Below are 26,172 nucleotides of genomic sequence, written 5' to 3' on the forward strand. Positions count from 1 at the left end.
TAAGGAGTTGCTGGGTTAGCTTGCAATTGTTATTAAGGTAGCCAGGAGGGCTGCCTTTAAAAGATGATATTTAAAGACTTGATGGAAGTGAGAAATTTTCCATGCAGAATGAATGGCAAGTGTGAAATCAGCGAGGTGGGAATGGACATTCCTTGCATGTTTGAGGAACAGCAAAAAGGCCCTTGTGTCTGGAGCAGAGTGAGTAAGAGAGCAAGTAGGAGGAGGTGAGGCTGGAGAGGCAGCAGGGGGCCAGGTGCTGCAGGGCCAGCCGAGAGTCTGGGGCTTGGACTCTAAGGGAAGTGGAGTTGGGACCACTGAAGGATGTGAATCTGAGGAGTGGCAGGATCAGATTTAAGACTGAGAAGGCTCACCCTGCTCCTGCACTGAGTGTGGACTCCAGGGGGTCAATAGTAGAGGTTGGCATTACTATTAAAATTATGGCATGGTTCCTGCCTGCTAGGAATTTACCGTGATTGGGTAGATAGAGCACACACAGCTCTAATGAGGAAGTGTTTGCTACGTGATACGGATGACTCAGATCAGAGAAGGACGATGGAGGTCCAGCAGAAGGGGACATCCCTTTTGGGGTTCAGTGTTCATGGAGGAGTTAAACTTTCAGGTAAATAAGAGTTTCTCCTTTGGCTTGATTGACATACAATAGACTGTGCACGTGTAGAGTGTGCAATTTAATATGTTTTGACAAATGTATACCCCCATGAAATCATCCCAGTAATGAAGATTTCTATCTCTCCTGAAAGTTTTCTTGTGGTTTGTATCAGGGTAGGAATCGGAGGCACAGAGGCTGGGAAATGCAGGGGCTCCTCTGGGAAGAAGGGAGGCCACCCCCGCTGTAACATGTGATGACATGGGGAACTATGTAGATGTCTGAAAAGAAGGCGTGAGGCAGAAGACGTGGTGCCCAAAACACTGGGTCACAGGGTTAGGTCCCAGGGAAAGTGGTGGGAGTATTTACGTTTGTTGTAGGTCATGACCAAACAAAGCTTGTGTTAAAATTAAAAACTTCAGCTATTAAAACATTTACACACACACACACTCACCAAATTTGGGCTAGTTCATCTTTTTGTAATAAGTCCGAGAAATCATAGCCAAGGGCAGTTGTGTAGGATTTCATGCTTATAAAGTAAATTAAAGGAAAAAGAAACATGAGGCAATTTCATAATTAGATAATTAGCAGAACCTTTAATAGCCTTATACTAATACAACTACTTACAAATTGAGAATAAATCCATTTTCTACCTGATTAAAGTCTACACATAAAAAAAAAAACCCAACTAGTCTAGATAACCTTTAGTAGTTTTAAGGTAGTATTTTAATGTCATTCTAGAATCTTGATTAGTGCTTCACATTTGTAAAATCCAGCCGGTTATTTTTGTGTCATTGTTGAACAGCTACTTTCAAGTTAAGGGAAACATTTTAAGTAGGTTGTAAGAATCTATCTCCCATCCTAAGCTCTTAATCTATTTATGAATGGATCTTATTTCCCCAGGGCTAGACTGAAAAGCAAGATTTTCAAGTTTTAAGATAGCCGTACTAATGTAGGAAACCATCTTTTTCCTTATCCGTCTCCTCCCTCGAATAGAGAGTAGATAGGTAGTGCGTGGCAGTCGATGGCTCTGCGAGTCTCACTGAACATCCAGCACAGCCTCTTTGGAGCACTGCCCCTCCTGTGGGAGAAATAAGGAATACTTTTCAGGTGGCCCATTATAGAGAGAAGCTTCATGTTATCAGTTCCGTGGGAATGAAGGACTCTAGCGTTTTTACAGCTCTTCAAATAGAAGGGAAAGGCTGGTAGCCCCTAGGCCATGCTCGCTGAGGTCAGCGTTGGACTTGGCCAGATGGAAGAGGTGGTTAAGTGAGGGTGATATGTTCTCTTTACCCGTTCGCTCTCTCTCTCTCTCATGACTTACATTTATAAAGTTAAGCCCTGAAAAAGTGCTACCATTGGGAAACTCTGGTTAATTAGATTTCTGTTAACTGTTGGTTTTTTAGTAAAATATCTTTTATGGATTGAATCATGTGCCCCACAAAGACACATGAGAGTCCTAAGCCCCAGTCCTGTATTTGTGAATCATTTGTAATCAGGATCTTTAAACCTCCTATTAAGATGTGGCTGAACTGAACCAGGGTGGGCCTTAATGTAGTATGACTGGGTCCTTAGAAGCAAGGGCGGGAGGAGTGAGGAGGAGACAGACGGCCACGTGACAGCCATCCCCTCCTCTCTTCTTTTTTTTTTTTTTTCCCACATGGGCAGGTACTGGGAGCCGAACCTGAGTCTCCCGCATGGCAGGTGAGAGCTCTGCCTGCTGAGCCACTGTGGCCCGCCCCCCTTCTCCCTTAATTCCAAAAGGGTCTGCTGAATCCTCCTGGGTGAAAGTATGTCCTAGGATCATTGTTGCCATTGTCATCATCATCATCATCACAATAAGAAGGACTAAATTGGCCAAAGTGCTACATTACATAGTGAGAATAGTAACATGGCTAATACTTCTGTTTATTTAGTGGCTACCAAGTACCCGTCACTGTGATAAACATATTATACATTTCACATTTAATCTTTACTTAACTCCGTAAAATAGATACTGACATCAGTTCTCATTTCCGCAATTTACGGAGACTGAAGCTCAGATAGGATTTTGAGAAAGGGCTCCTGATCACATAGCTGCTAAGTGATACAGCTGGGAGGCAAACACCCCCGACGCTTAAGGTAAAGCTTTCAAAAGGAGCAAGAGACACTGTCTATTCTATCTAAAGTTGGGAAAAATGAGACATCTACATTAAAAAAATTTTATGGTCATTATGAGAAACGCCATTTGGGTAATTCATGAACTATTTTAATTTTAAGTTCTAAAAATCTCCTTTCGTTTTAAAACAGAAGAGTCTTACGATCTGCAACTCTCACACGTTGCAGCCCTAGTTACTCCCAGTGGCCTGGCGAGTGGAATACAGTCATTCAAACTGAAGCTGCACGTGTCATCTTTTAATAGGACCGCGTCTCTGTGCTGTAAGCCAGAGCAGAGTCGCTAAGGTTGGGCACCGTCTTACATTCCAGGTTAATTTGGTTTCTTATGTAGAACAACTTTGGTCTGACATTTAACATTTCTTCCTTTGGCATTTTTTTTTCGTCTCCGTGGGCTCATTACCTAGCATGCCTTTACGTTCATTCTTTTCCTCATGCTGGGATGCACATTCCCTGCACACATCAACGCGTGGTCATCATTATTGGATAACGTGCTGTTGGCTTGTGAAGCAGACTGATAATGATGTTAACAAACTTGGGTTCAGATGCTGCTTGGTAGGCAAGGAGGAGGTTGATATGGAAGTTTTATGCTAATGGAGCTAGAATGTCAGCCACCTGTGATTTCAAGCCTGGCATAGGTGCTGTCATTGCCTTGGTTATTTTGACTATCTCAGGTCCTACCTGGAGCAGATCATAAAGTTTTAACACACGCTGTATTCTTTCACAAACTACTTCCCTCCTCCTTCTCATAACCATTTCACTTTGGAAGATGAGGCATCTTCTTTGCCAATCAGAGTAAAACTCGGTGGGACTTTCTTCAGTTGGTACATTGTATTTGTGAGGATGGCAGAACCTGTGTTGGGGGGGAGTGTAACTCTTCCTGACAAAGGGCAACGGAATCTCATGACTTTGTCTCACATTATGATTTGTTCCCTGGTATCCCTCTGACACAGTCATATGCCTTGTCTGAGGGCCTGAAAATGCTATGACAACCAGAAATAAAGAATACTGATGTTTAGCCATCATTAAATTCCTGCTGGGTAGATTCAAGGCAACTGGATGGGAAGAGAGTCTCACATGAAAAAAATTCTGGATTAACAGGACCCTTTGCATCCTCTTGATCTTCCACATTCTATCAAGTGTAGATAAATAAAATGTTAAATTCAGGAGCTACCGAGCGATGAAGAATGAAATCTCTCTGAAGAAGAGAAGCCTACTGGCTGGCATTTGGGGGTTATTGTTACATTTTTAGATACTAAAGTTCTCCTCTCTGCCTATGTCCAAAGATTTGGCCAAATTATTTTGATTTTTCTTCTTCTGAAATCAGTGAGGGGAAAAGCATGACGTCTTTGAGAGATATGAGTCCAAATATTTGTATGTCTAACTGAGAATAAGAGTATTTGTATTCTTGGCTCCAATGTATCTAAAGTTTCTTATATATTACTTTGAAAACTTTCAATTTTGCCATTTCCATTAAAAAAGAAAAAGAGGACTATTAATATTCATACCTTTGGGGATAGAACTGCTTTGAAGAACATTGAAATTCCCAAGAAAGAAAGGGCACTGATGAGGCATGTGGCAAGGGTGGGAGAGGGTGGGAACGCAAACCTGAGCAATGCAAAGATTATAAGGAGTGTGAAGGTAAATTTCATTGATCTTCTGGGAAGCAACCAGCTACGAGGAATAAAACATTGCATTCTCAGGCTGCTATCCTCCTTTCAGGACCTCCCGAGACAGTATTTATGGAGGAAGAAGATTTAGGAACAAAGTAAAACGAAACTTCCTTTGAAGAACAGCTTAAATTTTGTTAAGCTTGTCACTAGAGGCCTCTAGAATAATAAACAAGAAGCAAACAGCAACAGGAATTTGTCCAGCAAATGCTGGATGCTAACTCCAGCTGTTGCCGTCAGCACGTATCTAGAGGCTTTAGAGGAACACACTCAAAATATGCTTTTGGCTAAAATAACATGGAAAATCACCATGTCCCCCAAAGTGGCATTAGCGTTTATTGCTGAGCAACCTACTCATTAGAGGATGAAATGGAACAGAAAGTAATAAGGACCATTAGTAAATGGCTTTGTCTGGGCAGTAATTCTTAGTTTCTTAGCTTGAGTTCTGCAGATACTTTGACTTTCATTACCAGCCCAGCCTCTTTCATTAAAAGCTCGCCACCAACACATGGAAAATAACCATGCCACCTGGTTGCTGTGGGTCCAAGGTTGCTGGGCCAAGTGTCTAATAACAGTCTGGAGTTTTCCTTTTGGTGGGTTTCCCTTGTCTTCATGTTGATGAGTTGGCCTGATGGTTTTAAAAAACCAACCAACCAAACAAAATAAAACCTTTTCTATATAAACATACTTTCTTGGGAATTTAGGAAAAAGGTGAAGAGCTTTTGATTTAGTGTCCTGAAGCAAAAGATTCTGTTCTGATAGTTAAAAGAAGAGTCAGGTAAAAGAAGAATTCAAACTATAGTTGACCCATATGATGCTCTTTAGCCAGGTAGAGTCAATACAGTTGGAAAACTACACTGATCTTTAGATTTGGAAGCGTTTGTTTCAGGACAATTATATGATAGATGATTAACTCAGACAACGTAAATGAAAGATAGACATAGACCGAGTTTGTTACTTGGCTGTTTTCCACTTGATTAGAGTCCTTTCATTCATTCATTTATTTCATAAATATTTGTGCTGGGCCCTGGGGAATTAAAGATGAAAAGAAAGAGTATTTGCTCTTAATGAGCTTAAAGTCTAACAGAGAAATAGTTCTACAAATAAAAATTTCAGGCAATAAAATGACTTCAAATGGAAGTATAGCAGAACATGATATATGATTGATTGGATATGACTGGATTAGCAATTTAGTAAAATCATTTTATTTTTCCCAGAGATGAGATCATGGCTAGAGTCAGGAAACCACGGCGATGTGAAAAATGCTTAAAGCATTAATGTGGCAGTGGTCAAGGAGTGGAGGGACAGCTGGAGAGTTTTAGGAAGTAGCATCTACCAAACTTGGTGCCTGAACATTAACTTCATTTACTCCATCCTTCTTTTGAAGAACTTTTACTTGTTTCCTAAGTGTTTCTTGGATTCCTCTTCATGACAGAGAAGGGGCAAAAAGAATTTTGTCTATTTTCCTGAAATAAAAATTAGGGCTTTAAAAATAGAAGTTCAGCATGTGTGTGTGGGTTCACTGCTCCCGTATGACTACGTCCTGAGGTGGTCGGATGAATCAGGATTCGAACTAGGAGGATATGCAGATGTCTTTGAAGCCCACCAGCAAGACTGGATCGTTAATTCACTCCTCCTCTGGATCTTCGTTAGTTGGTACCAGAGGGGCGCTCCTGTAGTCCCTCTCCTGCAGCCACTGCAGTCCCTTCTGAGTCCATGTCAGGAAAGCACATTAGGTGTGAGCTTACTTAAGTGTCTTAAGGACTCCTTTTCTCTTTTCTTCCTGTTTATTACTACTCTCCCTTGAAGCAGTATCCTCTTTACTCAGCACTTCCCCAAAGCTGTGTCTGTTGACCATTCCTCTTTGAAGTTTTGAGTTGCACTAAAATATTTATAATGTGGACAAGCACTTAAAAGGGATTTTAGTTTCCATAAGAAGTATCTCCTGACATACTGATACCTTTTGATGATAAGAACTAATGTAAGACTGCAGATCAAGGGTTGCTTAATTTAGGGAACACCTCTTTGGCATGGATCAGTATTAGCATACTCATTAAAGAATCAATCTCAGCTTTCCTCCAGATGAGACAAAAAGGGCTGTTTGTTCTTTCTTGGTAACCTGTGACCACATCCATCATCCTGGCAGGGGCATAGCTGCAGCACCTATTTGATGGTTCTGATGGCTCTCCAGGGGCTCTCCAGCAGGACTTGCTTTGGTTGGGTACAGGCCCAAGTAGGAGAGAGAAGCAGAGAGCCAGAATTCTCCTTGTCGAGGCCTCTTGAACCAGGAGGGGAACTTAGAGTTCTGTGTGCCTGAGCTCCTACAGACTGGACTAGAGGCAGCAGCAGAGGGATGCACATTTGGTAGCCTAGGAACAGGGAAGGTCCTCTGGGACCATGAGCTCACGGAGGGTGGAAGTTATTTGCATGCATCCTCACATCCTCAGTCTGGTGACTGCCTGGCATGTTGGAGGCCAACATAAAAATTTAATGAATGTTAGAAGCTGAGCAGCACAAGCAATAGACTGAATACAGAAGAGTCTGCTTCAACAGAGAGTAGTAGAAACCAGAAGAAAAAAAGAGAAAGAATCCTTAGAACCATGGAGGGCTGTGTGATTTCCATAGAATGCATGCACTCCTTCAGTTCCAGCTGCAAACATAGATTTTAGTGTTGAGCCCAAAACCTATGGACCAGGATCTCAAAATAAACTGTAATGTGTGGGATGGATGGGACACATCTTATCTCTGCCTCCTTACTGTGGTACTTGATTGGGTTAACAAAAATAATATACATAAGCCATTAATTGGAGGCTTCTTGGAACCAAGCAGCTTGCTGTCTTAAAAGCATAAGCCATGGGTTGTGGATTGCTTTTGAATGCCAGTTTCTTGATTTCTCACACTATCTCCAATTATGTAGTGAAATGTGGGACTAAATAAATGAATTATAGAACAACTAAAGGATATAATACTCTCTACTCATTTTTAAACATCACATTTTCAAATATATTTGTTGAAAAGGAAAATTTCTCATGTAGTGTCACATGAAAAAGCAAGATACTATTTCTCGGCAGAGATAGGGGTCCAAATAAACTCCTATTGAATAAATGAACTTTCCTAGGTGAATGAGGTGAAAACCTCATATATCTGTGCAAACACGAAGAGACCATCAATAGAGTTGTCTGTCTGGCTCTTGAAATGGAAAATCATGGACTTAGTGGTCAGGAAGACTAGGTATAGTCCAATTTTTTAACCCTTTTTTGGATCTTCCTTACCTATAGACAGAAGTGATAGTCTACAGTGGTTCCTGCAGGGCCTTTTTGAATGCCACATGCACTGATTTGTGATGAGAGACTCTGAACAAAGCAGCTTCTCTGAGAAGGACGCCCCAAGGCAGGTTTCACATGGTTTGCATCACTTTGTCCACTTGAGACTCAATCAACCTTGACCTCCTATTGTTCCCAAGATGTTTGTGATCACCCTGAGTTTCTACCTCCTAAGCCACTCCTTGCTGCTGCTGTGTAAAGAGGCCTCTTGATTTATTAATCAATTAATCAGTGCATGCTGAGGAGCTGTTCATGATAGTTAAATAGGGTAAACAAAATGCTGGAGCCCATAATCAAGATGGATGGTAATTAAGAACGACCCTCCCCTGATGCTCTCCCTGCCCACTCTGGCTCCCGAGCACCTCCCCTCAGCCAAAGCTCATCAAACCCCATTCAATCCGGAGGGCACTTCCACCCCATAAAAGCTGACAGCACATTTTCAGAATGACAGGTTTTCTCCTAATGTCCTAGAGGAAAATCAGCCTTGAGATGAGCTTCATAAATTATTTGAAATTGTTGAAATTCAAATGTTCAATCAGGCCCCCAGAATGGCCTAATGATTTTGTCCATATTTACAGTTACTGTACTCTCCTCTCCCTAATTTTCACAGAGAGAGTCACAGAGCTGGAAGGACTTCACATCTCAGGCCATGGCCTTATGTTACAGATGAGAGGTGTAGTGAGATTGCATAAATTGTCCAAGGTCACAAGTGAATTAGAAGCAGAACTGGAACTAGAACCCGAATACTTTAATATCTAATTAACACTCCTTGTGCTTTATTCTTGATGCAGTTATGCTTTCCTATAAAAAGCAAAGCAAAGTAAATGAGAGAAATCAGCCTTATTAAATTCATTTTCTGATTTCTTTTAAATGTGAGTGTCTGAGTTAAACATTCTTTTTTATAGTAGTTTTAGATGACTTTATGAGAGGAAGTATCTTGGGTTTATTGCACTGTTGCCAGGGAGATATTTTTCTTTAAATTAGTGACTGCAGTGGATTGAATCATGTCCTCCATCGTGACCCCCCATCTTGTGGATGTGAATCCATTTATAGATAGGACCTTTGAAGATGTTATTAGCTAAGGTGTGGCCCAACCAAATAAAGCTGGGCCTTAATGCATATGACTGGAGTTCTTATAAGCAGAGGAAATTCGAAAGCCATATGTCAGTAGAGGCCAGAGTGAGTGAGGGAAAGGGAGAGGGAAAGAGAATCATGCAACAGAGGCCTACCATTACCAGAATGCTACAGACTTTGGAGGAAGCATGGCCTTGTTGATACCTTGATTTTGGACTTCTAGCTTCCCAACCTGTGAGACAATAAATTCTTGTTGTCTAAGCCATTGAGTGATATTTGTCATAGCAGACCTGGCAAACTATGACAGTCAGAATATCAGATACATGGATACAGACATGGCCAGCTTGGCCAGGGGGCAAATGGTACTATGGAGGTACCATTTAATCTGCAGAGATTTGCTAGGTTGCTGGAGCAAGGTTGTATCTCCAGTCCAGAATCTGTTTTGTTTGATGTTCTTCCAATGACATGTAGCAGACAGTGCTAATAAGGCCAAGATTTTCTTAGAACAGAGTCCCTGTTCCAGGTCATAAATAGCTACCCATCTATTACCAACTTTCCCTGAGTAGCAAGGAGCCAGGGGCCACCATGGAGTAGGTCTGGACATCATGTCTGGACAAATGTTTGTGTCTTCTTAAACTTTGTGAGGCCCCGGGTGGGTCTGTAGTTCTTAAGTGGACACAAGGAGAAGAATCTGGAATCTCCTGATTTGACTGGCCTGGAAAGGAAGATGCTTAGAAATCTTTTCTAAAATCCCTTAAAGACTTCACTATAAAAATCTTAAATTTGTCAAATGTGTTTGTCAACTGAAGAGGCTTTTCTGACATTCTGGCTTCTTATTTCTGTTGGGTATCCATCAAACAATCAAACTCTTTGGATACATCCAGGAATAATTCAAAAAGCAGACATCTGAATTGTACTTAGCAATCTTAAGCTGCAACTTCTTTTTTTTTTTTCTGTTCATGTGTTTTCCAGGACTCTGCTTTCTCAGCTGTGATTCACGACAAACTGCAGGTCCCCAATACCATCCGGAAGGCATGGAACGACCGGGACAACCGCTGTGACATTTGTGCCACGCACCTGAATCAGCTGAAGCAGGAAGCCATCCAGATGGTGCTGACCTTGGAGCAGGCAGCTGGCAGTGAGCACTATGATGCCTCACCTGGCTCACCCCCACCGCTCTCCAACATCCCCACCCTGGTGGGGTCTCGGCATGTGGGTGGGCTCCAGCAGCCCAGAGAATGGGCCTTTGTGCCCGCCCCCTATGCCACCTCCAACTACACAGGCTTTGTCAGCAACAAGCATAGCAGCAAACCCAACAGTCTTGGGGTCAGCAATGGGGCAGAGAAGAAGAGTGGGTCCCCAACCCACCAGGCCAAAGTCGGTCTCCAGATGGCCACCAGTCCCAGCAATGGGAACATCCTCAATTCAGTGGCCATTCAGGCTCACCAATACCTTGATGGCACCTGGTCCCTGTCAAGAACCAATGGGGTCACCCTGTACCCCTATCAGGTAAGAAGCCTCCGTAAGTAAGGAAGAGCAGATTGGCTGGAGTCAAAGCAGAGAAGTGGGCAGCCATTTCTTTCTCCACTCTCCTTCCCCTGGGAACTCCCCAGCTCAGGCCCTAAAGCTTCCCGGTGGCCCTCTCAGAGTTCTCATTAAGGTGCCCTATTGAGAATGTGCCTGCCATATCCTCCAAAGCTTTCATTCTCTCTGGTCATACAGGAGCCCCTTCCTGGGAGACCCTGCTGACCCAGGCAAATGCAAAGGTCTTTCCAATCATCAAGTTTACTACATGGTGTAGTGACTAAGAGTGTGAGCTTGGGGACACATAGACTGGAGTTTAAGCCCCAATTTGTCCATTTATTAGCAGTGTGATCTTACACAAGGGACTCGCCCTCTCTCAGTCTAAAATCCCTCATTTGTAAATGGATGAAATAGTAGTGAGAATTAAGTAGGATAGTTTATGCAAGATATTTTGCCCAGTGTCTGGCATGTAATAGTTATTATTTTGTTGTGTGGCTGACAACAGAGATTTTAGACAAATGGATGTGAGATTTTTGAACCAAAGGATATTATGGGTCTCACTACTTAGTCAAGGATGATAATTATGTAAAAAGTGATCCTAAAACCTCAGGTTATTTCTTACTCATTTCCCAGTTATGCCAGGCATTTGTTGAGTGGCTATGGTGATGTAGAGACTTAAGTTCTTTCCAACTAATGATGGTACCATATTGCAGAGCTCTTGGAGTCCTTTTCCACATCTAAGGCAACCAGACAGGAAATGAGAGAAGAGAGAACATGTAGAGAATCTCAGAGGGGGCAGGGGTTGGTGGGGGAGAGAAGGGAGAGTGAGAGGTTTGCCCTGGAAGGGGAAATGTCACCTTCATCTCAATTCCAATAGTAAGAACCCAGTCTTCTGACCCCACCTCCCTGCAGGAAAAGCTGAGAAATCCAATCTATTTTTGTGCCCAGGAGAAAATAAACACCTTACATAGTCTTTGTTACATGGGACAAAGGTACAGGGACACATAAAATGAATGAAATGTGGCTGATAAAAGTCTTAGTGACTTTCCTAGAGTGTTTAAGAGGGGACTAAAGTACATCTGTTGTGATCTTGACAGAAAGTGAGGAGTATTGATCATTATCCTAAGAAATTAGCTTTCTTGGATTGTCAAATTTTCCATTTACAGAGTGCTTTGCAGTTTACAAAACGTAGCCCACACATTGTTTTAGTCAACTCTGCGACAGGCCTGTGAAGTAGGCAAGGTAGATGTTAGAGTTTCCTTTACATAGGAAATGGGGCATACCATGCTCAGTGACAGGATCAGAACCAGCTCTCCCTCTCCCAGGGGAATGGGTTGTGACCCTGTATTCCAACTTTCCCAGCTTACCCCATAGCAGTCTCCCTGCCAACATTGTCTCCAGATATGGTTACTTTTCAGAGCCTGGCACCACCAAAAAAAAAAAGCATTACTATTTTGATTTGCAGGGGTCTGGTTGGAATTTTCTGGGTTGTATGTATAAATACAATGAAAACCCAGTGGCACCCTAGTAGGCTCCAAAGTCTAATGCTTGAAAATAACCACCTAGGGCAGGAACAGAATGAGGCTTCTTTTCATTATTAAATGACATGCTTCCCACCCCCCTGTAATTTATAAATATTCATTTTAGAAACTATTTAAAAATGCATGTTTATTATAAAATAAAAATATGAACAAGTTTAAATAAAACTTTAGAAATCAACATTACCCAGGATAAACTATATAATGTTTGAGTTTATTTCCTTCTAATATTTTATGCACACAATTTGTAAAATTGTGTTTATGTCGAGTTCTGGGGTCTGTTTTTCACTTAATATATTAGGTGCATTTTCCCATGTCTTTATAAGTGTATTTCTAAGTTATGATTGTTAATGTAGTATAATATTCCATTTTATGAATATGTTCAAATTTATATAACCAAACCTCAGTTATTAGAATTTAGGTTTTTCCCCACTTTTTTTCTACTGTAAATATAATGCTCTGGTGACATCCTTCTACTCAGATCATGTTTTCAGCACATCCCTGGGTCGTGCTAGCCACATACTCGTTTTACACAAAATACAGCATTTCAGCTTCAATGGTCCCAAGTGCTTGTAGCATGTATCAGGTGCTTGTTAGATCAGAGGCCATGCCAGCTCAGCTAAGCAAGGAAACAGAAGAAACTGCTGCTTTTGTATAAAATATTCAGTGTGGTGAAAAGTTTGTTTCAGAGGAGGAAAAACAAACTATGGCTTAAAAGGAAAATTAGTGATTATTGGTGCATTTCTTTTATTGGTGCAATAATTCTTCCTGCTCCTCTTACCCCCTACCCCCTCCAGAAGAATGAGAATTTCCTCTAGAATAACAAATATTTATTAAGCTCTAACCAAGTGCTAGTGTTAGATGCTGGGCCAGGACTGCTGCCTGGGGATGGAAGGTTCCTGAGCAGTTGGGGAGGAAGCAGGTAAACTTACCATTAGAGAACAGGAAGGTGAGTGGGACAATGGAGAGGCATGGACTGCTTTGAAGGCAGCCAGAAGGGATTGTAATCCAGCCCGTGGGGGAAGGGTGGGTTGGGGAAGGATTTGTAGCTTAAAACAAGATACAAAGATGATTCACGCATGCTACCCATGGGTGAATGTTGTTGCTCCTTTCCTACTCCAGAACGGGCCAATCCATGTGATCCTCCTGAATAATAGTTCAAGGGACCAGAGGAAATCTCTCCCGGATAAAGGGATTGGGTGCCTGGCTGTGAATCAGTGCCCACTGTGACACGGCTTGTCATTCAGATGCCCTGGGCTGGGGGCTCTGGTCTGGCCAGACTGAGTGTCTCCTGTGGTGGCATCTCCCTGCAGTAAATATCCTGGCGCTCACAGTCTAGCCAGCTCGTCAGAGATGGTTGACTGCCCTGAAAGCTGACCTCATTTTTCCTGCTCGCTGAGACTCCCACGTCCCTCCCTGAAGAGCACAGGGGCCTCTGGGTGAGTGCCAGAGCTGTTTCTGGGCAGCAGGCATTCTAGGCTTTGCCACTCCTAAGGCTGCTGCCCCCTGTCTGCAGATATGGAGCCTGTAGGAAGGAGGGGCAGTGGGGATAAAAAAGACAGGGATGAGCTTTCCAACGGGAAGCCTGGTGAAACCTTCCCATGGCTTATAAACAGGTCCCTCACATCCCTTGAGGCCCCTCTGTCACCCACACCAGTGTGTAATGATGTTTGAAAGTTATAGTATGAAGATTTCTTTTTCTTTATAATAATTCTAAGCAATTATAAACAACTGCAGGTTTACAGAAAGATCATGCAGTAAGTGAGTTCCCATATACCCTGTTCTCACACACAGTTTTCCCTGCTGTCATTTGATGAAACAATATTATCATGCTATTAACTGTAGCCCATAGTTTATATTAAGGACCATTGTATTGAACAGTTCTTTTTTTTTTTCTTCTAGTAACTTATATATAACCTAAAATTTCCCATTTTATTTGCTTTTAGATAGACAATTCATTGTCGTTAATATTACATTCCCAAAGTTGTGCCTCCATCCCCACCATTCATTGCTAAAGCCTTTCCATGACCCAAATAGAAACTTTGTACTAATTAAACAGTACTACCTATTTCCTACCCCAACCCAGCCCCTGGTAACCTGTATTCTAGTTTCTGAATTTATAAATTTGCATATTCCTCTTATTTCATATAAATGAGATCATAAATATATGTCCCTTTGTGTCTGGCTGCTTTCACTGAACATGATGTCTTTTGTCATATGCATCACAACTTCATTCCTTTATACTGCCAAATGCTATTCCATTGTACATGTACAATTTTTGTCTTTTGGTATAAAATCAAGGAAACCATTACCTAATACAAGGTGCTTAGGAAGAGTCTTCCCTATGTTTTCTTATAGGACCTTTATAGTTTTGGTGCTTGTATTTAGGTTTTGATCCATTTTGAGTTAATTTTCATATATAATGTAAGGCAGAGGTCTACCTTCCTTCTTTTGCATATGACTATCCAGTTCTGCTAGCATCATTTGTTGAAGACATTATTCTTTTCCCCATCGAATGGACTTGGTATCCTTGTCAAAAATAATCTGGCCATAGGTTTGAGGACTTATTTCTGAACTGTCCATTCAGTTTCCTTTGTGGGTGTGTCTGTCCTTGTGCCAGTACACACATTGTTTTGATTACTGTAGCTTTGTAGAGCCCTTCAACTTTGTTCTTTTTCAAGATACTTTTGGCCTTTCATATGAATTTGATGATTGGCATTTCCATTTCTGAGAAGTCTGTTGAAATTTTGATTGGGATTGTATTGACTCTTTAAATGGTTTTGTTTAGATTTAATATCCAAATATTTAGTCTTCCAATCCACGAATACGGAATATAATCAGGAGTTTTTGTGATTCCCTTTAGCTATATCCTTCATGTTTCTAAAGTATCTCTGGCTAGAGCAGGACTCAACACACATCACAGATAAATAAAAATCTATCCAGAGAGATAAGAGAAATAGTAATTTAGGGACCACTGAGATTACATTAAAAATATTGGACAGAACACAGTGATAATTTCTCATTAAATATCTTAGAAAATTGATTTTTTAGACATTGTTGATAGACCCTTTCAGAGAAAGACTATCTCCTCTTAACTTGCAGACATTTAGCACAATCTATACATCCACATGGGAAGCTCTCTAGAACCCTAATTTAACCTCATGAGTTTTTATTTTGAAAAAAACATGTCTGGATTACTTCTTTATAATCAACCATAGATAAACCTGGGGCTTAGAGATTTGAAGTTTCTTTTGTTCGAGGGTTTCCTGAATCTTGGTTTGATTTGCTTTGCTATATTACAAGCTCATTGAGAACAGGGATCAATTTTATTCTCATATGTCTTTTAGCAGCTAATATGTGCAAAAGTGACTTCTTCAAAGAAAGCTCTGATTTCAGGGCAATACTAAAGGTGTTTAGAATGATTGGCCCTAAATACAGGGAAAATTTCCAGGCCATAAGACCTATCCAGACCCCAACGTTTTTGTTGGAAACTTCTTGTCACTCACTCCAAACAAATCTTTACCTTGAAATGTCTTAACAATACTCAAAGCATTCCTGGATGCAATGACAAAGAATTAAGGTGGCGTTTTGATGTCATACTAAATAGACACTTGGCATTTGGAAGGGAAGAATTTTATTTCATAAGGTTTCAATAAATCTGAACTTGTCAAGAAAATTCAAGAAGGTATTAGATTAATATATCAGTTATAAATCCATAATGGATCATCAATGCATCCAAGGAATTCATTGTACACTCAAGCTGAAGTAAAATGTCATGGAAAGAAATCTCTTGGATTTTTTTCCAACCATCCCTTGGAATCAAATCAGAGATAATGTTGGACTTTGGTAGAAGTCTGTGTAGTATTGCCTATAATATATCTTTAGAATTTAATTCTGTCTAGTAAGCACAGTTATTATTGAATGTTACATTTTAAGACATGAATACAGACATGCAGTGGCAGCGACAACCTGGAAAACACTCAAGATTTGCTAAACTACACTCCCCTTCAGCACCTAAAGCTGCTTTTCAGAGATCAGAAATCTTGTGTATGGGAGGGGAGAGGGTGGTCCTCAGTGCTGACAGTTTTTATGGAAGACTTCAGAGTGCCCATGTGAGAAGAAGGCGAGACTGTGAAGCCTGCTGGTACTGCAGTTCTCAGAAGCTTTCTGATTGATTTGAAAACGAGAAGCACATGTTCTAGTGTCCCTGTGTCTGGGGAGTGAGGCACACATGTGTTCCTTCCTTGCTGCCCTGCTCTTCGAGAAGGAGCAGGTATGCATGAGTGTTTACATTTGATCAGTGCTGGAGGATTCCTATGCACATTTTTGGCAATGCCCCAGGGTTCAGCTATCTGTTCCTTGAAATGTGTAGCATGCCTCTTCTTGGGTCAGCCCCTGGCTTCAGTTTGTTGCCCACTTGTTGCTACTTCTGCCCAGCCAAGGCAATAACATAAGACGTCACATAATTTGATCATTAGTGATGTAGGATTTTTTCCGTCCTGCTTATAGTTAGTCAAAGGGGTGGTAGATTATCTTCATGTCTTTGAGAAACCACAAATGCAGGAAAAGAAATTAGTTAATATATTTGGTTATAGACAAAGGATTTCTCAAGAATATGGTTCTTAATGTGGATTTCTGACCAAATGGAAAAGATATGGGTAGTCACATTGTATGAATATTAGTAGAGTCATGGTTTGAAGGGAGCACCCAAGCTTCATCAGAAAATTTCCAAAATATTTTTTATCAAGGGCATTTGCCTAGTAAGACGGGCTGCATAGTGGTCTCCCCCACTCCCACTCACCCCCCAAAAAGATGTACTAATCCCTGGAACCTGTGAATACATTGCCATAAGAGCTAAAAGTGATTCTGCAGATGTGCTTAAATTAGGGCTCTTGAAAGAGGGAGAGCAGCCTCAATTACCCAGGTGGGCTCAATGTAATCACAGGGTCCTTATAGGAGGGAGGTAGTCGAGCAGAGTCAGAGAGAGTCATGTAAGGATGGAAGCAGAGCTCAGAGAGGAAAGAAAATGGAGGAAAGCATCCTGAGCCGAGGAAGGAAGGCAGCCTCTGGAAGCCAGAAAAAGCAAGTAAACATGTTCTGTCTTAGAGCCTTTAGGAGGAGCCAACTCTGCAGTCCCATTTTAGATTCTGCCCTCCAGAACTGTAAGAGAATAAGTTTGTGTTGTTTTTAATCTGCTAAATTCGTAGTGGTTTGTTTCAGCAGCAACAGGAGAGAATGCACCTGGTGTACTCATTTATTTGCTCACTAGAAAATAAGGTGAGGTATAAAACTGAAGGTGTTGCCACAGAAACCTGCAATATGGCCAAAAACATGGACTTCTCATCCCACTCAACAAACTTGCATTAACCTTTGGATCAGACAGTGCATTAGCAAGTCAGATTATTTCATTTGGGTGCCTCTGTAGAATGAGAGGTTATTCATACTGCACGGTTGGCTTTCGATTGTCTCAGATTTCCCTATTGTTATAGCATCATAATAGCGAGCATACCACAGCCACTCTCCATTGGTAGCTAGTAATTACCATTATGTAAGTCTCTCATACTGTTGAAACTGCAGAAAACCTTCCAAGCTGAGTTTGTAGAGAGAGAGGGAGGAGGAGAGAGGAGTATGGAGAAACTTGAATGAAATGTGTGCAGAAGAAACTCAGCTTTCCTAGAGGGCCTTTTGGTCATGCAATAGGGTTTCACAGAAATGCCCTAGTAATAAGTCTTACTTCGTATGTGTGCTGTGAAGGCAACTACACTTGAAAGCACTTTGTAATGTTGTAAAGTAGAGTATGTTTGTGTCATACTTTAATTTGGTAGGTAGAAAGCAGACAGCCATTGGAGATTTTGAGCAGGAGAATGAAAAGATTCCTTTGCTTTATAGCAGTAGTTCTCAACTTGGCTGCACACTAGAATCACTTGGGAGCTTTAAAAATCCCAATGCCTGAGCCATACCCTAGACCAATTAAATCAGAATATCTGGGGGTGGGATCCAGGCTTTGGTTTGAACTGCTGGATTAAGGACCACAGCTTTAAAGAATGTTTTTCTGGTAGCGTTTAATAATAGGTAAAGAGAATAGGGAATATATGTAGATAGGAAGTAGATTAGATGGATGAAAAACAGAATTGGAGTTGAGAAGTTAAGGTGCAGATGTGTTCCTTCTTCGCTGAACCGCTTTTCAAGAAGGGATGTTTGCAGCAGTCCATACTGGAGGACTCCCAGTTGGAAAGAAATAACCAAAGAAAACAAGTAGAAATAATAAAAAGGGTAAGGCAAAGAGTGAGGAAAGTGCACTATCCACAGACACGCCTATACAGATGGAGAGGAACCAACATCGAGAGCCAGACAAAATGATAAAAGATTCACAGGGACAAGGTTGAAGGATTAACTCATATACATGCATTTTGGGGGCAATATAATCTCATTTTCTGAACTTGTACAATAAATTTTAAGTCTGTTTGTGCTTTCACAGCCAGAGGTGTCAATGTAAGTAGCACTTGTTGAATCCTACCTGGTGGTGGATAAATCTAAGCTGAAAACCTAAGCTGACCAGGCCTGAAAGCCTGATTCCTTATCTATTGATTAAGCTGATAGTTGGGGAATGGTAGAATGAGCTGTATTTTTTTGTTCCTTTAGAAATATTTCTGGGCTCCAGAAAGCATCTAAATGGTGGGTAAGAGGCTGTGACCCTTGAAGCAGGATTTCTTAGTTACTTTTCCCCCCATCACACTTTTTGCATGGGTGGGTGGGGGGTGAGGTGGGGTGGTGGGATTGTGGGATTGTGGTTTTTGTCTTTCAAAGCTGAAGGTTATTTCCTCCAGCTTCCCCCCTCTGGGCTTGGGGAGAGTGCAACTCTCAGAATTGCTAAGGAGGTAAAATTATAGTCAGAAGATTTCCTAGATGTAGGACTCTCTCTTTAACAATTGTCTTTTGTTTTACACAGCTTCCCACAGTTCAAAATCTTCCAAAACTAGTTTCTTCAGGCAAAATATTCACTTTCTTTATATATTAGAAGAAAAGCACTAAGAAATATCCCAATCCTGGCCTCATCAGCTCCTGAGCTATTGCTGAGGATTAGTGAGTTGGCTAAGCGAATAAGAACAGCTACAGCTTTTTTTTTTTAATATGCTACAACATATGCCATAGATAAACTAATTTTTAGGAAGCCTGAGGCTGATACTTATCAATGATTTTATTCAAGACTCAAAGAATGAGGGTCTATAGGTAACAATTATGCTAGATTGGCTATTCATGCACTAGTAATTTTAAAAACCCGCTTCTCTACTTTACTGTATGACCTTGAGCAGGCTTCTTAACTGTTCTGTGTATTTTGTTCGGTGCAAAGAAAGTTGCAGAGTGGTTATAGTGATCATATGAGGTAGTGAATGTTGAATATTAGTGTTGTTTCTAACATGTGGCAGCCTCTCAATAAAGTGAATTGAGACATGGATGCCGCCATCATTTACTCAACTCACGTTCACGGGACTTAAGACTGAATGCAATCAGGCCCTTCTTTTTCAATACGACACAAGTGGTAAATGGGAAACAGAAACAAAAAACATAAAATGAATATCAAGCACATGAAAATTATCCATTCACTCAGAAAACATTGGCTACTTCCACATATGACCAGATATCAACTTTTCATATGGACATCACATATTACATGGGAATGTCATATTTTAAGTAGAATTCATCTCATTCCATCGTTAGTGAATGAACAGATGAAATACTGAAAAGCTTGTGGACCTTTCTCCCCTGTATTGGAGGTATACCTTTCTCAATATCTTTATAAGGGCCAGGGGAGTTGAATCTATGGAGTTGAATAATTTGAAAGTCTACAGAATAATAGAGAGTTGGAGTTTAAAATAATCCAAAGAGAGTAAAACCTTATTTTGAAGTTGATTTGAAATATCAAGTATTCAGACATAGTTCTTGATTCTTATTGAATAAACACTTTGAAACAGAGTACTTAGGCCTTTCATTCCTGCTTTCCTTATCTATATGCTGATGGTACAATAAACTTTAATACATTTGCTTTCTCATGCACTTATGTCTTTACTTGTAATATGAATTTTTATTTCAAAGTCATTATAATTTGGGGTCTTCAATAAATTGAAAAATTGGAAAAAAGTCTCTTATCTACCCCACCCCAGGTATATCAAATTGAGGTTTTATCATGCTAACAGTCTTTAGTGTGACAAATAAGGTTGCCTCTCTATCTCATAGAGGCGTTTGTGAGGATCAGTTAATGAGTCATATGTTTCATAATGCCTAAGTCTTTCCCAGGGAGTAATTTTGGTATTTAGGAAGCATGTTAGCCACCATTTTTAGAGGCTCTGGGGACTATTTAAGGCATTACTGCTATACCAGTGGCCTCAAAGAGTTAACATTCCTTCAGTAGCTTGTCTGAGTGCCTGGGACACTGGAGAGAAGAAGGGATGCCATATGAAAAGCAAACAGAGCAGCCACATCCATGTTGAAGGCTGTGAAGAGTATTTTCTAATTACATGACTAGTCTGAGCCAATCCAGCAGTTTTCATCACTTTAGCAAGATTGCTGTATCCCCTGTTGGTGAGGCTATGGGAGCCAAATGAGTGGGGGGAAAGGCTGAACCTGTTCACGGCATGCTGCCTTCTTATTAAAGCAAACATTTCAGAGACACCAACGGAAGGAAGCAAGACAGGAAAGCAGACCTGGTGAATTATGACAACTGTGAGGCTCAGAGATATCAAGTGACCTGCCCAAGGTCACACAGCTATGAAATGATAGAGCTGGGCTTCAGACAGTTTTCTGTGTGCTCAACCCAACCCAGCATTGCCCCCCTGAGGAGAGGAGGTCAGATTCTCAGGTTGAGCAAAAGTGCAGCCTTTGCTGGGTGGTGGAGGTGTGATGCTGTGAAATTAGGATTTCCAAGTCAGTTTTTTCACATTTTATTTCTCTGTGCAATAGGCTAGAAATAATTTCCCTGTTTTACATCTGCTCATTAGGTGGTGAAAAGGAAAAGGGGGCATTAAAGATTTGACAAAGATTGGTTTAAAAAAAAAAAAAAACAACAGTTGTGAAATAATGCTGCCATCTAGTGAGACATACTTTAGCTTGCCCAAGAGGTAGACTTTCTACAGGCCTTGTATTTAAAATCCCAGATTTTTAACTCCCAGATAATCATAAAATGAAAGGGGGCATCTCTTTGTCAACAACGTGTTCTTAATTTAACATTGTGATACATGTTTAAATCCGAAACATACCCTTTAGAAAATCTGTTCAGGACTTGCCGCCCTACCGAATCATCAGTGAAGATGGCACTTGGTTTGGGGAAAGTAGAAAGAGCCTGTAGATCTGCATTTGGGTTCTGGCTCACCTGCTTGTTAGCTGTGTAATAGTTGGTATATTACCACCAAAAGCCAATTTTCTTTTCCTATAGTGTGGGGATAATAGTATCTATTTCCTAAGATTGTTGTGAGGATTTAAGTTCATTTATTCTAAAAATAATTTGAGTTCTATACATCTGAGTAGCCTAATCACTGGCCTTAAATGAGGATATCTATACAGAGAATTGCACAAATGCCTAGAAGTCCACTCCAAGCGGAACCAACCTCTGGAAAATGGTGGTGGAACTGATGAACACAGAAGATGAGTTCATACTCATTTCAGAGTATGATATAGCTTAGTTTTTATTAGTGATTTCGTGGGTAAGTATTTTGAACACAGCCTTTCTCCAGGACTAGCTCTGTAGCTTAGCGATTCATCGGCTGCCCATTTAAAAGGCACCTGAGGTTTTGTGTTGGAGAAAGTTTTGGTTTTCCTCTAGAAAACTGAAGTAAAGATTATACTTTCTCATCTAAATAACCTTTTTGATAGAATGAAGTTACTTCAGGGGATCAAATACTGCTGTTAGGCTCCCTCCCAACACTTTATTTGAAAGACCAATGCTTAGTCTTTTATGAAACTGATAATTCAGAAGCAGCAGCGGCCTGTTGAGTCATTAGGAAATAGAGAGGGACATGTAGCAGTACAATGAAAACTCTTGTCCACAAACACCGAGTAGAAAAGATGGACAAGCACAGTCAGTTTTTTCTGGGGAAAAAAAATGAGCAAGAGGTGCTCTCCTCTAAGTGTAGTTTAGAAGCCCTATTCAAGAGAAAGGGCTACAAATCCATTTGCCATCAAGGAGATGATATGCCGACCTATTTCTCAATCAGAGCCTGGATGACTGAAATTCACAAAGTGTCTCAGCCATTGCAATAGCATTTCCTTTTGGAGGACTGTGGAGACTGTAAAAAGGGTGCAAAGCACTAAAATCTTATTGTCATTCCCACCTCGGCTACTCACATTATGACCTTGGGCAATTTCTCCAGCTGCAAAAACAAACTTGCAGTTGTATCCCACATTTGGCTTAGCCTGCCATCATCCTGGCGAGTGGGACACCTTTGAGCATGGGATGTTTTACATTCCCCTGTTGGTGTGCTCCTGCTTCAAAAGTTTTGCTTCTCTCCTTAGTTACCACTCACTATCGGTTTTGGGAACCAATGCGAATTTCATTAATTTAGTTTTGTAGTAGACAATTATAGCCAATGCTTTGGCTATGCTTAGTGCTATAATTATAGGGATTAACTCAAGCTTCACAATAAGCTATGAGGTAGGTAGATCATTTTCGTTTTAAAGATGAGGAAAGTAGGTTCAAGATAACACTGACAGCACCTGTGCAGAGGAATCTCACATTTCTGGATTCTTTTAAAAGTTGTCAATGTTTTATTGAGTATTTACGTAGTTGTTGGAATTAAGATTGGTAGATAGCATTTCTATAAGTTAATGTTTTATGTTAATAGTAAACTTAGAAGTTCTGATTTTTATCTGACTATAAATATTAAGGAAGCCCTGCCCTTTGTCTGTGCATATTTAGTAGTTCTCCTTACTCCTTCTTTCTTTTTCTTTCATTTTTGTTTTAAATTTAAGTCAGCTCTTGGTAGTTCTTAGACCTAATTATCTAGCTTATAAATTATTCCTTCCTTTTTTGTCATCCTCCACTCCTATCTTTTGAATCCTACCACAGTTTATTTGTATCTCTGAGAATGGGTGGGCAAGGGCAATTAAAGGATTTGAGGTGGAAGCCAGTTAATTCTGTCACTTACTAGCAGTTCATACAAGTGTTATGGGAGAAAGGAAATCAGATCTAAAATTTAGAAAGTACTTATTTAAGCATTACAAATCTTTCAACCTCTTCTAAGTAGCTGCTAACATCGAACTATATAATAGGCAAAGTAAAAAATGAACCAATGTAGCATTTGGGGTTAATTGGTGTAAATGTATTAATTATCATAATGATAGAGTAATTATTAATATCTTCTAAGGTATATATGTTAAAAGTTTCCATATAAACATCATCCACACAACGTACATATAATGTAAACAGATAATGCTTAGAAGCAAGCATTTAAACTCTAGACTATTTTTATAACCTAGCACACTTAATCTGCATTTTTGTTATAATTAGAAAGACAAGTCTGGGGAAAGGAGTATAAAATATGAAAAGAAAAGCAGATATGTTAAGGCACAGTTGTAATGAGGATGGTGTGTTGGGGAACTGGGGAAGAAACAGGACAAAGAAGGAGCATTAAAGAGGATAGACTGTGGGCTTTATCCCTTAGCTATGTATAAGGCCTTTGGAAACTGGGTGATGGGAAACCATGAGATATGACGCGGTTAGTTGATAGGGGTGCATCCTGCTGGTAGAAGGAGAGAGAGTTGGACAGAAGTGGTTATGGTGGTTTTGAGGCCAAGAAGAAAACAGTAGGAAAGGGCTTGGGTGGGGAAAGTCAGTCTTGACATATTCTGAATAAAGCCAATAGACTTTGAACACTGGCTGGATATGGAGTAAAGAAAAAGAATGGTTGAGGAAGACACCCAGGCCATATGCCGAGTTAAGCAACGCATGGAAGACTGGGAGAGAAAGGAGGAGGGGGAAAACAAGGAAAGAATTCAGTTTTCAACACAAGGGCTTCAGGAGACCTGTGGGGCTCTGCTTCAGAAGCAGATGTGAAGGAGCATGGGGACAGTTGAAGGCCAGGTTGCATTATACACAGGATGTGGGCGCAGTAAGACAAGGCGTATATGAGAAGTGAAAGAAGGTTGCACAGCTTATTCTTCTAGAACCCAGGTCTTTGGCTCTAATTCAGTAGCCTCCCTACTGTACCTTTATAGACATGAAAAGCCGTGTGAGGATGCTGTAACCACATGTATATGGCCAAATAGGCACCATGCTAGTTCCTGGGGTTACAAAGCACCATCCTTCAGGCACTTGAGATAGTACTTGTCCTATTGGCAGTGTGTCTTGGGATAGGAAATCAGGGAAGGAAGATTTACTGTTTTAAGTCTATCCTTTACTGGTGTTAATACGTGTGGGGGTGAGTCAGTGGTGCCCTTTAAGGCTTGGCACAAGGGCTTCTGTGCCCTGATGCAGCACTCGTGACCTTGACTTAGCTGGGTGGTGGGCAAGAATGCTGCTCTGGGGTCTGGGCTCCTGCTGCCCAGGTGGATGCATCTATGCAGGTGAACTAGACTCTGACCATCTACAATGTAGACTGTGCTTGTGTGTGTGCATCCCTCCCCCCACAACCCCGTCACATCTATCAACATGATGAAGACCATAGCAGCTCCACTTTCCTGGCTTCAGGAAGTTAGTCTTGCATCGCATTTTAACAGCTTCCTTTTAAAAGCTGTCCATCGAGAACATGAGAGTTGAATAATTTCCCTAGGTTCAATTAAGACAAATATCACCCCTCGTTTTGTCACTCCCTGAACCTGAGGTGGGGGACAATTTAGTTGAAATTTAGCTGAAAATCTAACCCAATATCTTAATTCATTCTGTGCTTTAGGGCGCTCACAGCGTCCAGGTGTTAGGTGATGGTAAGTAAAGATGAGCAAGGCTTAGTCCCTTTCTTCGGGGACTGACCTGGGCAGAACTCCCTGTGACCTGTGTCAGGTTGTGGTTGACTCTGGCGGAGGCACAGACATGCTGTGGGAGAACAGGGCGGACGCCAAATGTGATTCCACTTAAGTACTGGAAAAAAGTCTTCATATATTGTCTTTATATAGTTTATATGATAACTTTCCTTCCGGATTGATACTTTTTGAAGAAGTAGAAAATGTCTTAATACACACCCTTGAATTGGACAAACTGTTTAAATAACTAGTAACTCAGAAATATATAGTAAATCTTGTTTCATTGGACGATATAGAGGTTTTATGATCTAATCCAACTCTTGATTCCACCTTTAAAAATATCTTTCTGATTCCTTTGTAAGTATAATGTTAGCAGCAAGCAGGCAGGCTGCCCTGACACCTCCCCAAAGTGCAATTTTGCATTTTCTGTGGGCTCATGGTGGTTGGACAGAATGAGAAGCCATCAAAAAGTAAGTCCAAGTCTCATCCTTCTCCTTTATTCACGTTGCCCAGTCTCTGGCCACCCACCCAGGGAAAGTTAAGGCTGCAGTTACCAACTTCAGTCTAATATACACCTCAATTTTTGAGGGCAGAATAAGCAATTGTGAAACCATAAGTGAAAAGGTCCTAGGTTCCATGCCTGTCCCTTGAGTAACTAGAACCACAGGTTGTTGTCTCTCTTCCTCATGCCTCTTTGGTGTTTGTCTCTAGGAGGCTGGTTTGCTCTGCATATCACTATGATTTTGCAAAGGAATGTGAGATGAAGAGACGAAGTGTTTCCAATAATGACATGGAAATTATTGTGAGATGTTCTGACACATAAAGTTCACATTTAGTATTTGGTGAAGATAAATCTCAGGAAAAGGGTCTACGATATGAACCTTTTCGTTTAAGACAACACTTTCTTAGGAGAAGATTTATATGATAACTTTCTGTATTGATGCTTTTTGAACGAGTAGGAAAGGAAAGTAATTCATGGAAAATATTTTTCTTTATCAAATGAGGCCAAAGTGACCACTAGATTTATGTGCCTTTGATTTACTGAGGAAAATCCAGTTATTTCATATGCTTAGTCACCTGAACAGTGCAGCCTTGATTTGCCCAGATTTGCTCTTTTCCTCTTGTCTTGTGCATATGATGCTATTAGCATTTGTTTGAAAACTGCCAAGAAAATGACTTAGTTAACATGGTCCAATGTATTTTCTGCACACACAGGAGCATGACTGAGTAGGTCCCTCATTCTCTCCACATCTGCCCCAGCCTGTCTAAGAAGAAATGAATCTAAGTCAGCATGGAAAGATGGTACCTAAATTGCACTTCATGGGGAGATGGACCCA

The 26,172-nt window shown here is 40.8% G+C and overlaps 1 protein-coding gene across 2 annotated transcripts in view; it reads left to right on the forward strand.

Annotated features, from left to right (window-relative positions):
- KIF26B (kinesin family member 26B) overlaps positions 1–26,172 on the forward strand; it is a 539,881-nt gene that overhangs the window by 205,030 nt on the left and 308,679 nt on the right. Inside the window, exon 3 of one of the 2 annotated variants that reach the window (XM_077168521.1) lies at positions 9,798–10,334. In XM_077168521.1, the coding sequence (XP_077024636.1) occupies positions 9,798–10,334 (537 nt within the window). Of the gene's footprint in view, positions 1–9,797; positions 10,335–13,127; positions 13,327–26,172 lie in introns of those variants that run through there. The other variant, XM_077168522.1, reaches the window with a different exon arrangement.

The sequence above is a fragment of the Tamandua tetradactyla genome, chromosome 7 (genome assembly GCF_023851605.1).
Source record: "Tamandua tetradactyla isolate mTamTet1 chromosome 7, mTamTet1.pri, whole genome shotgun sequence".
Taxonomy (NCBI): domain Eukaryota; kingdom Metazoa; phylum Chordata; class Mammalia; order Pilosa; family Myrmecophagidae; genus Tamandua; species Tamandua tetradactyla.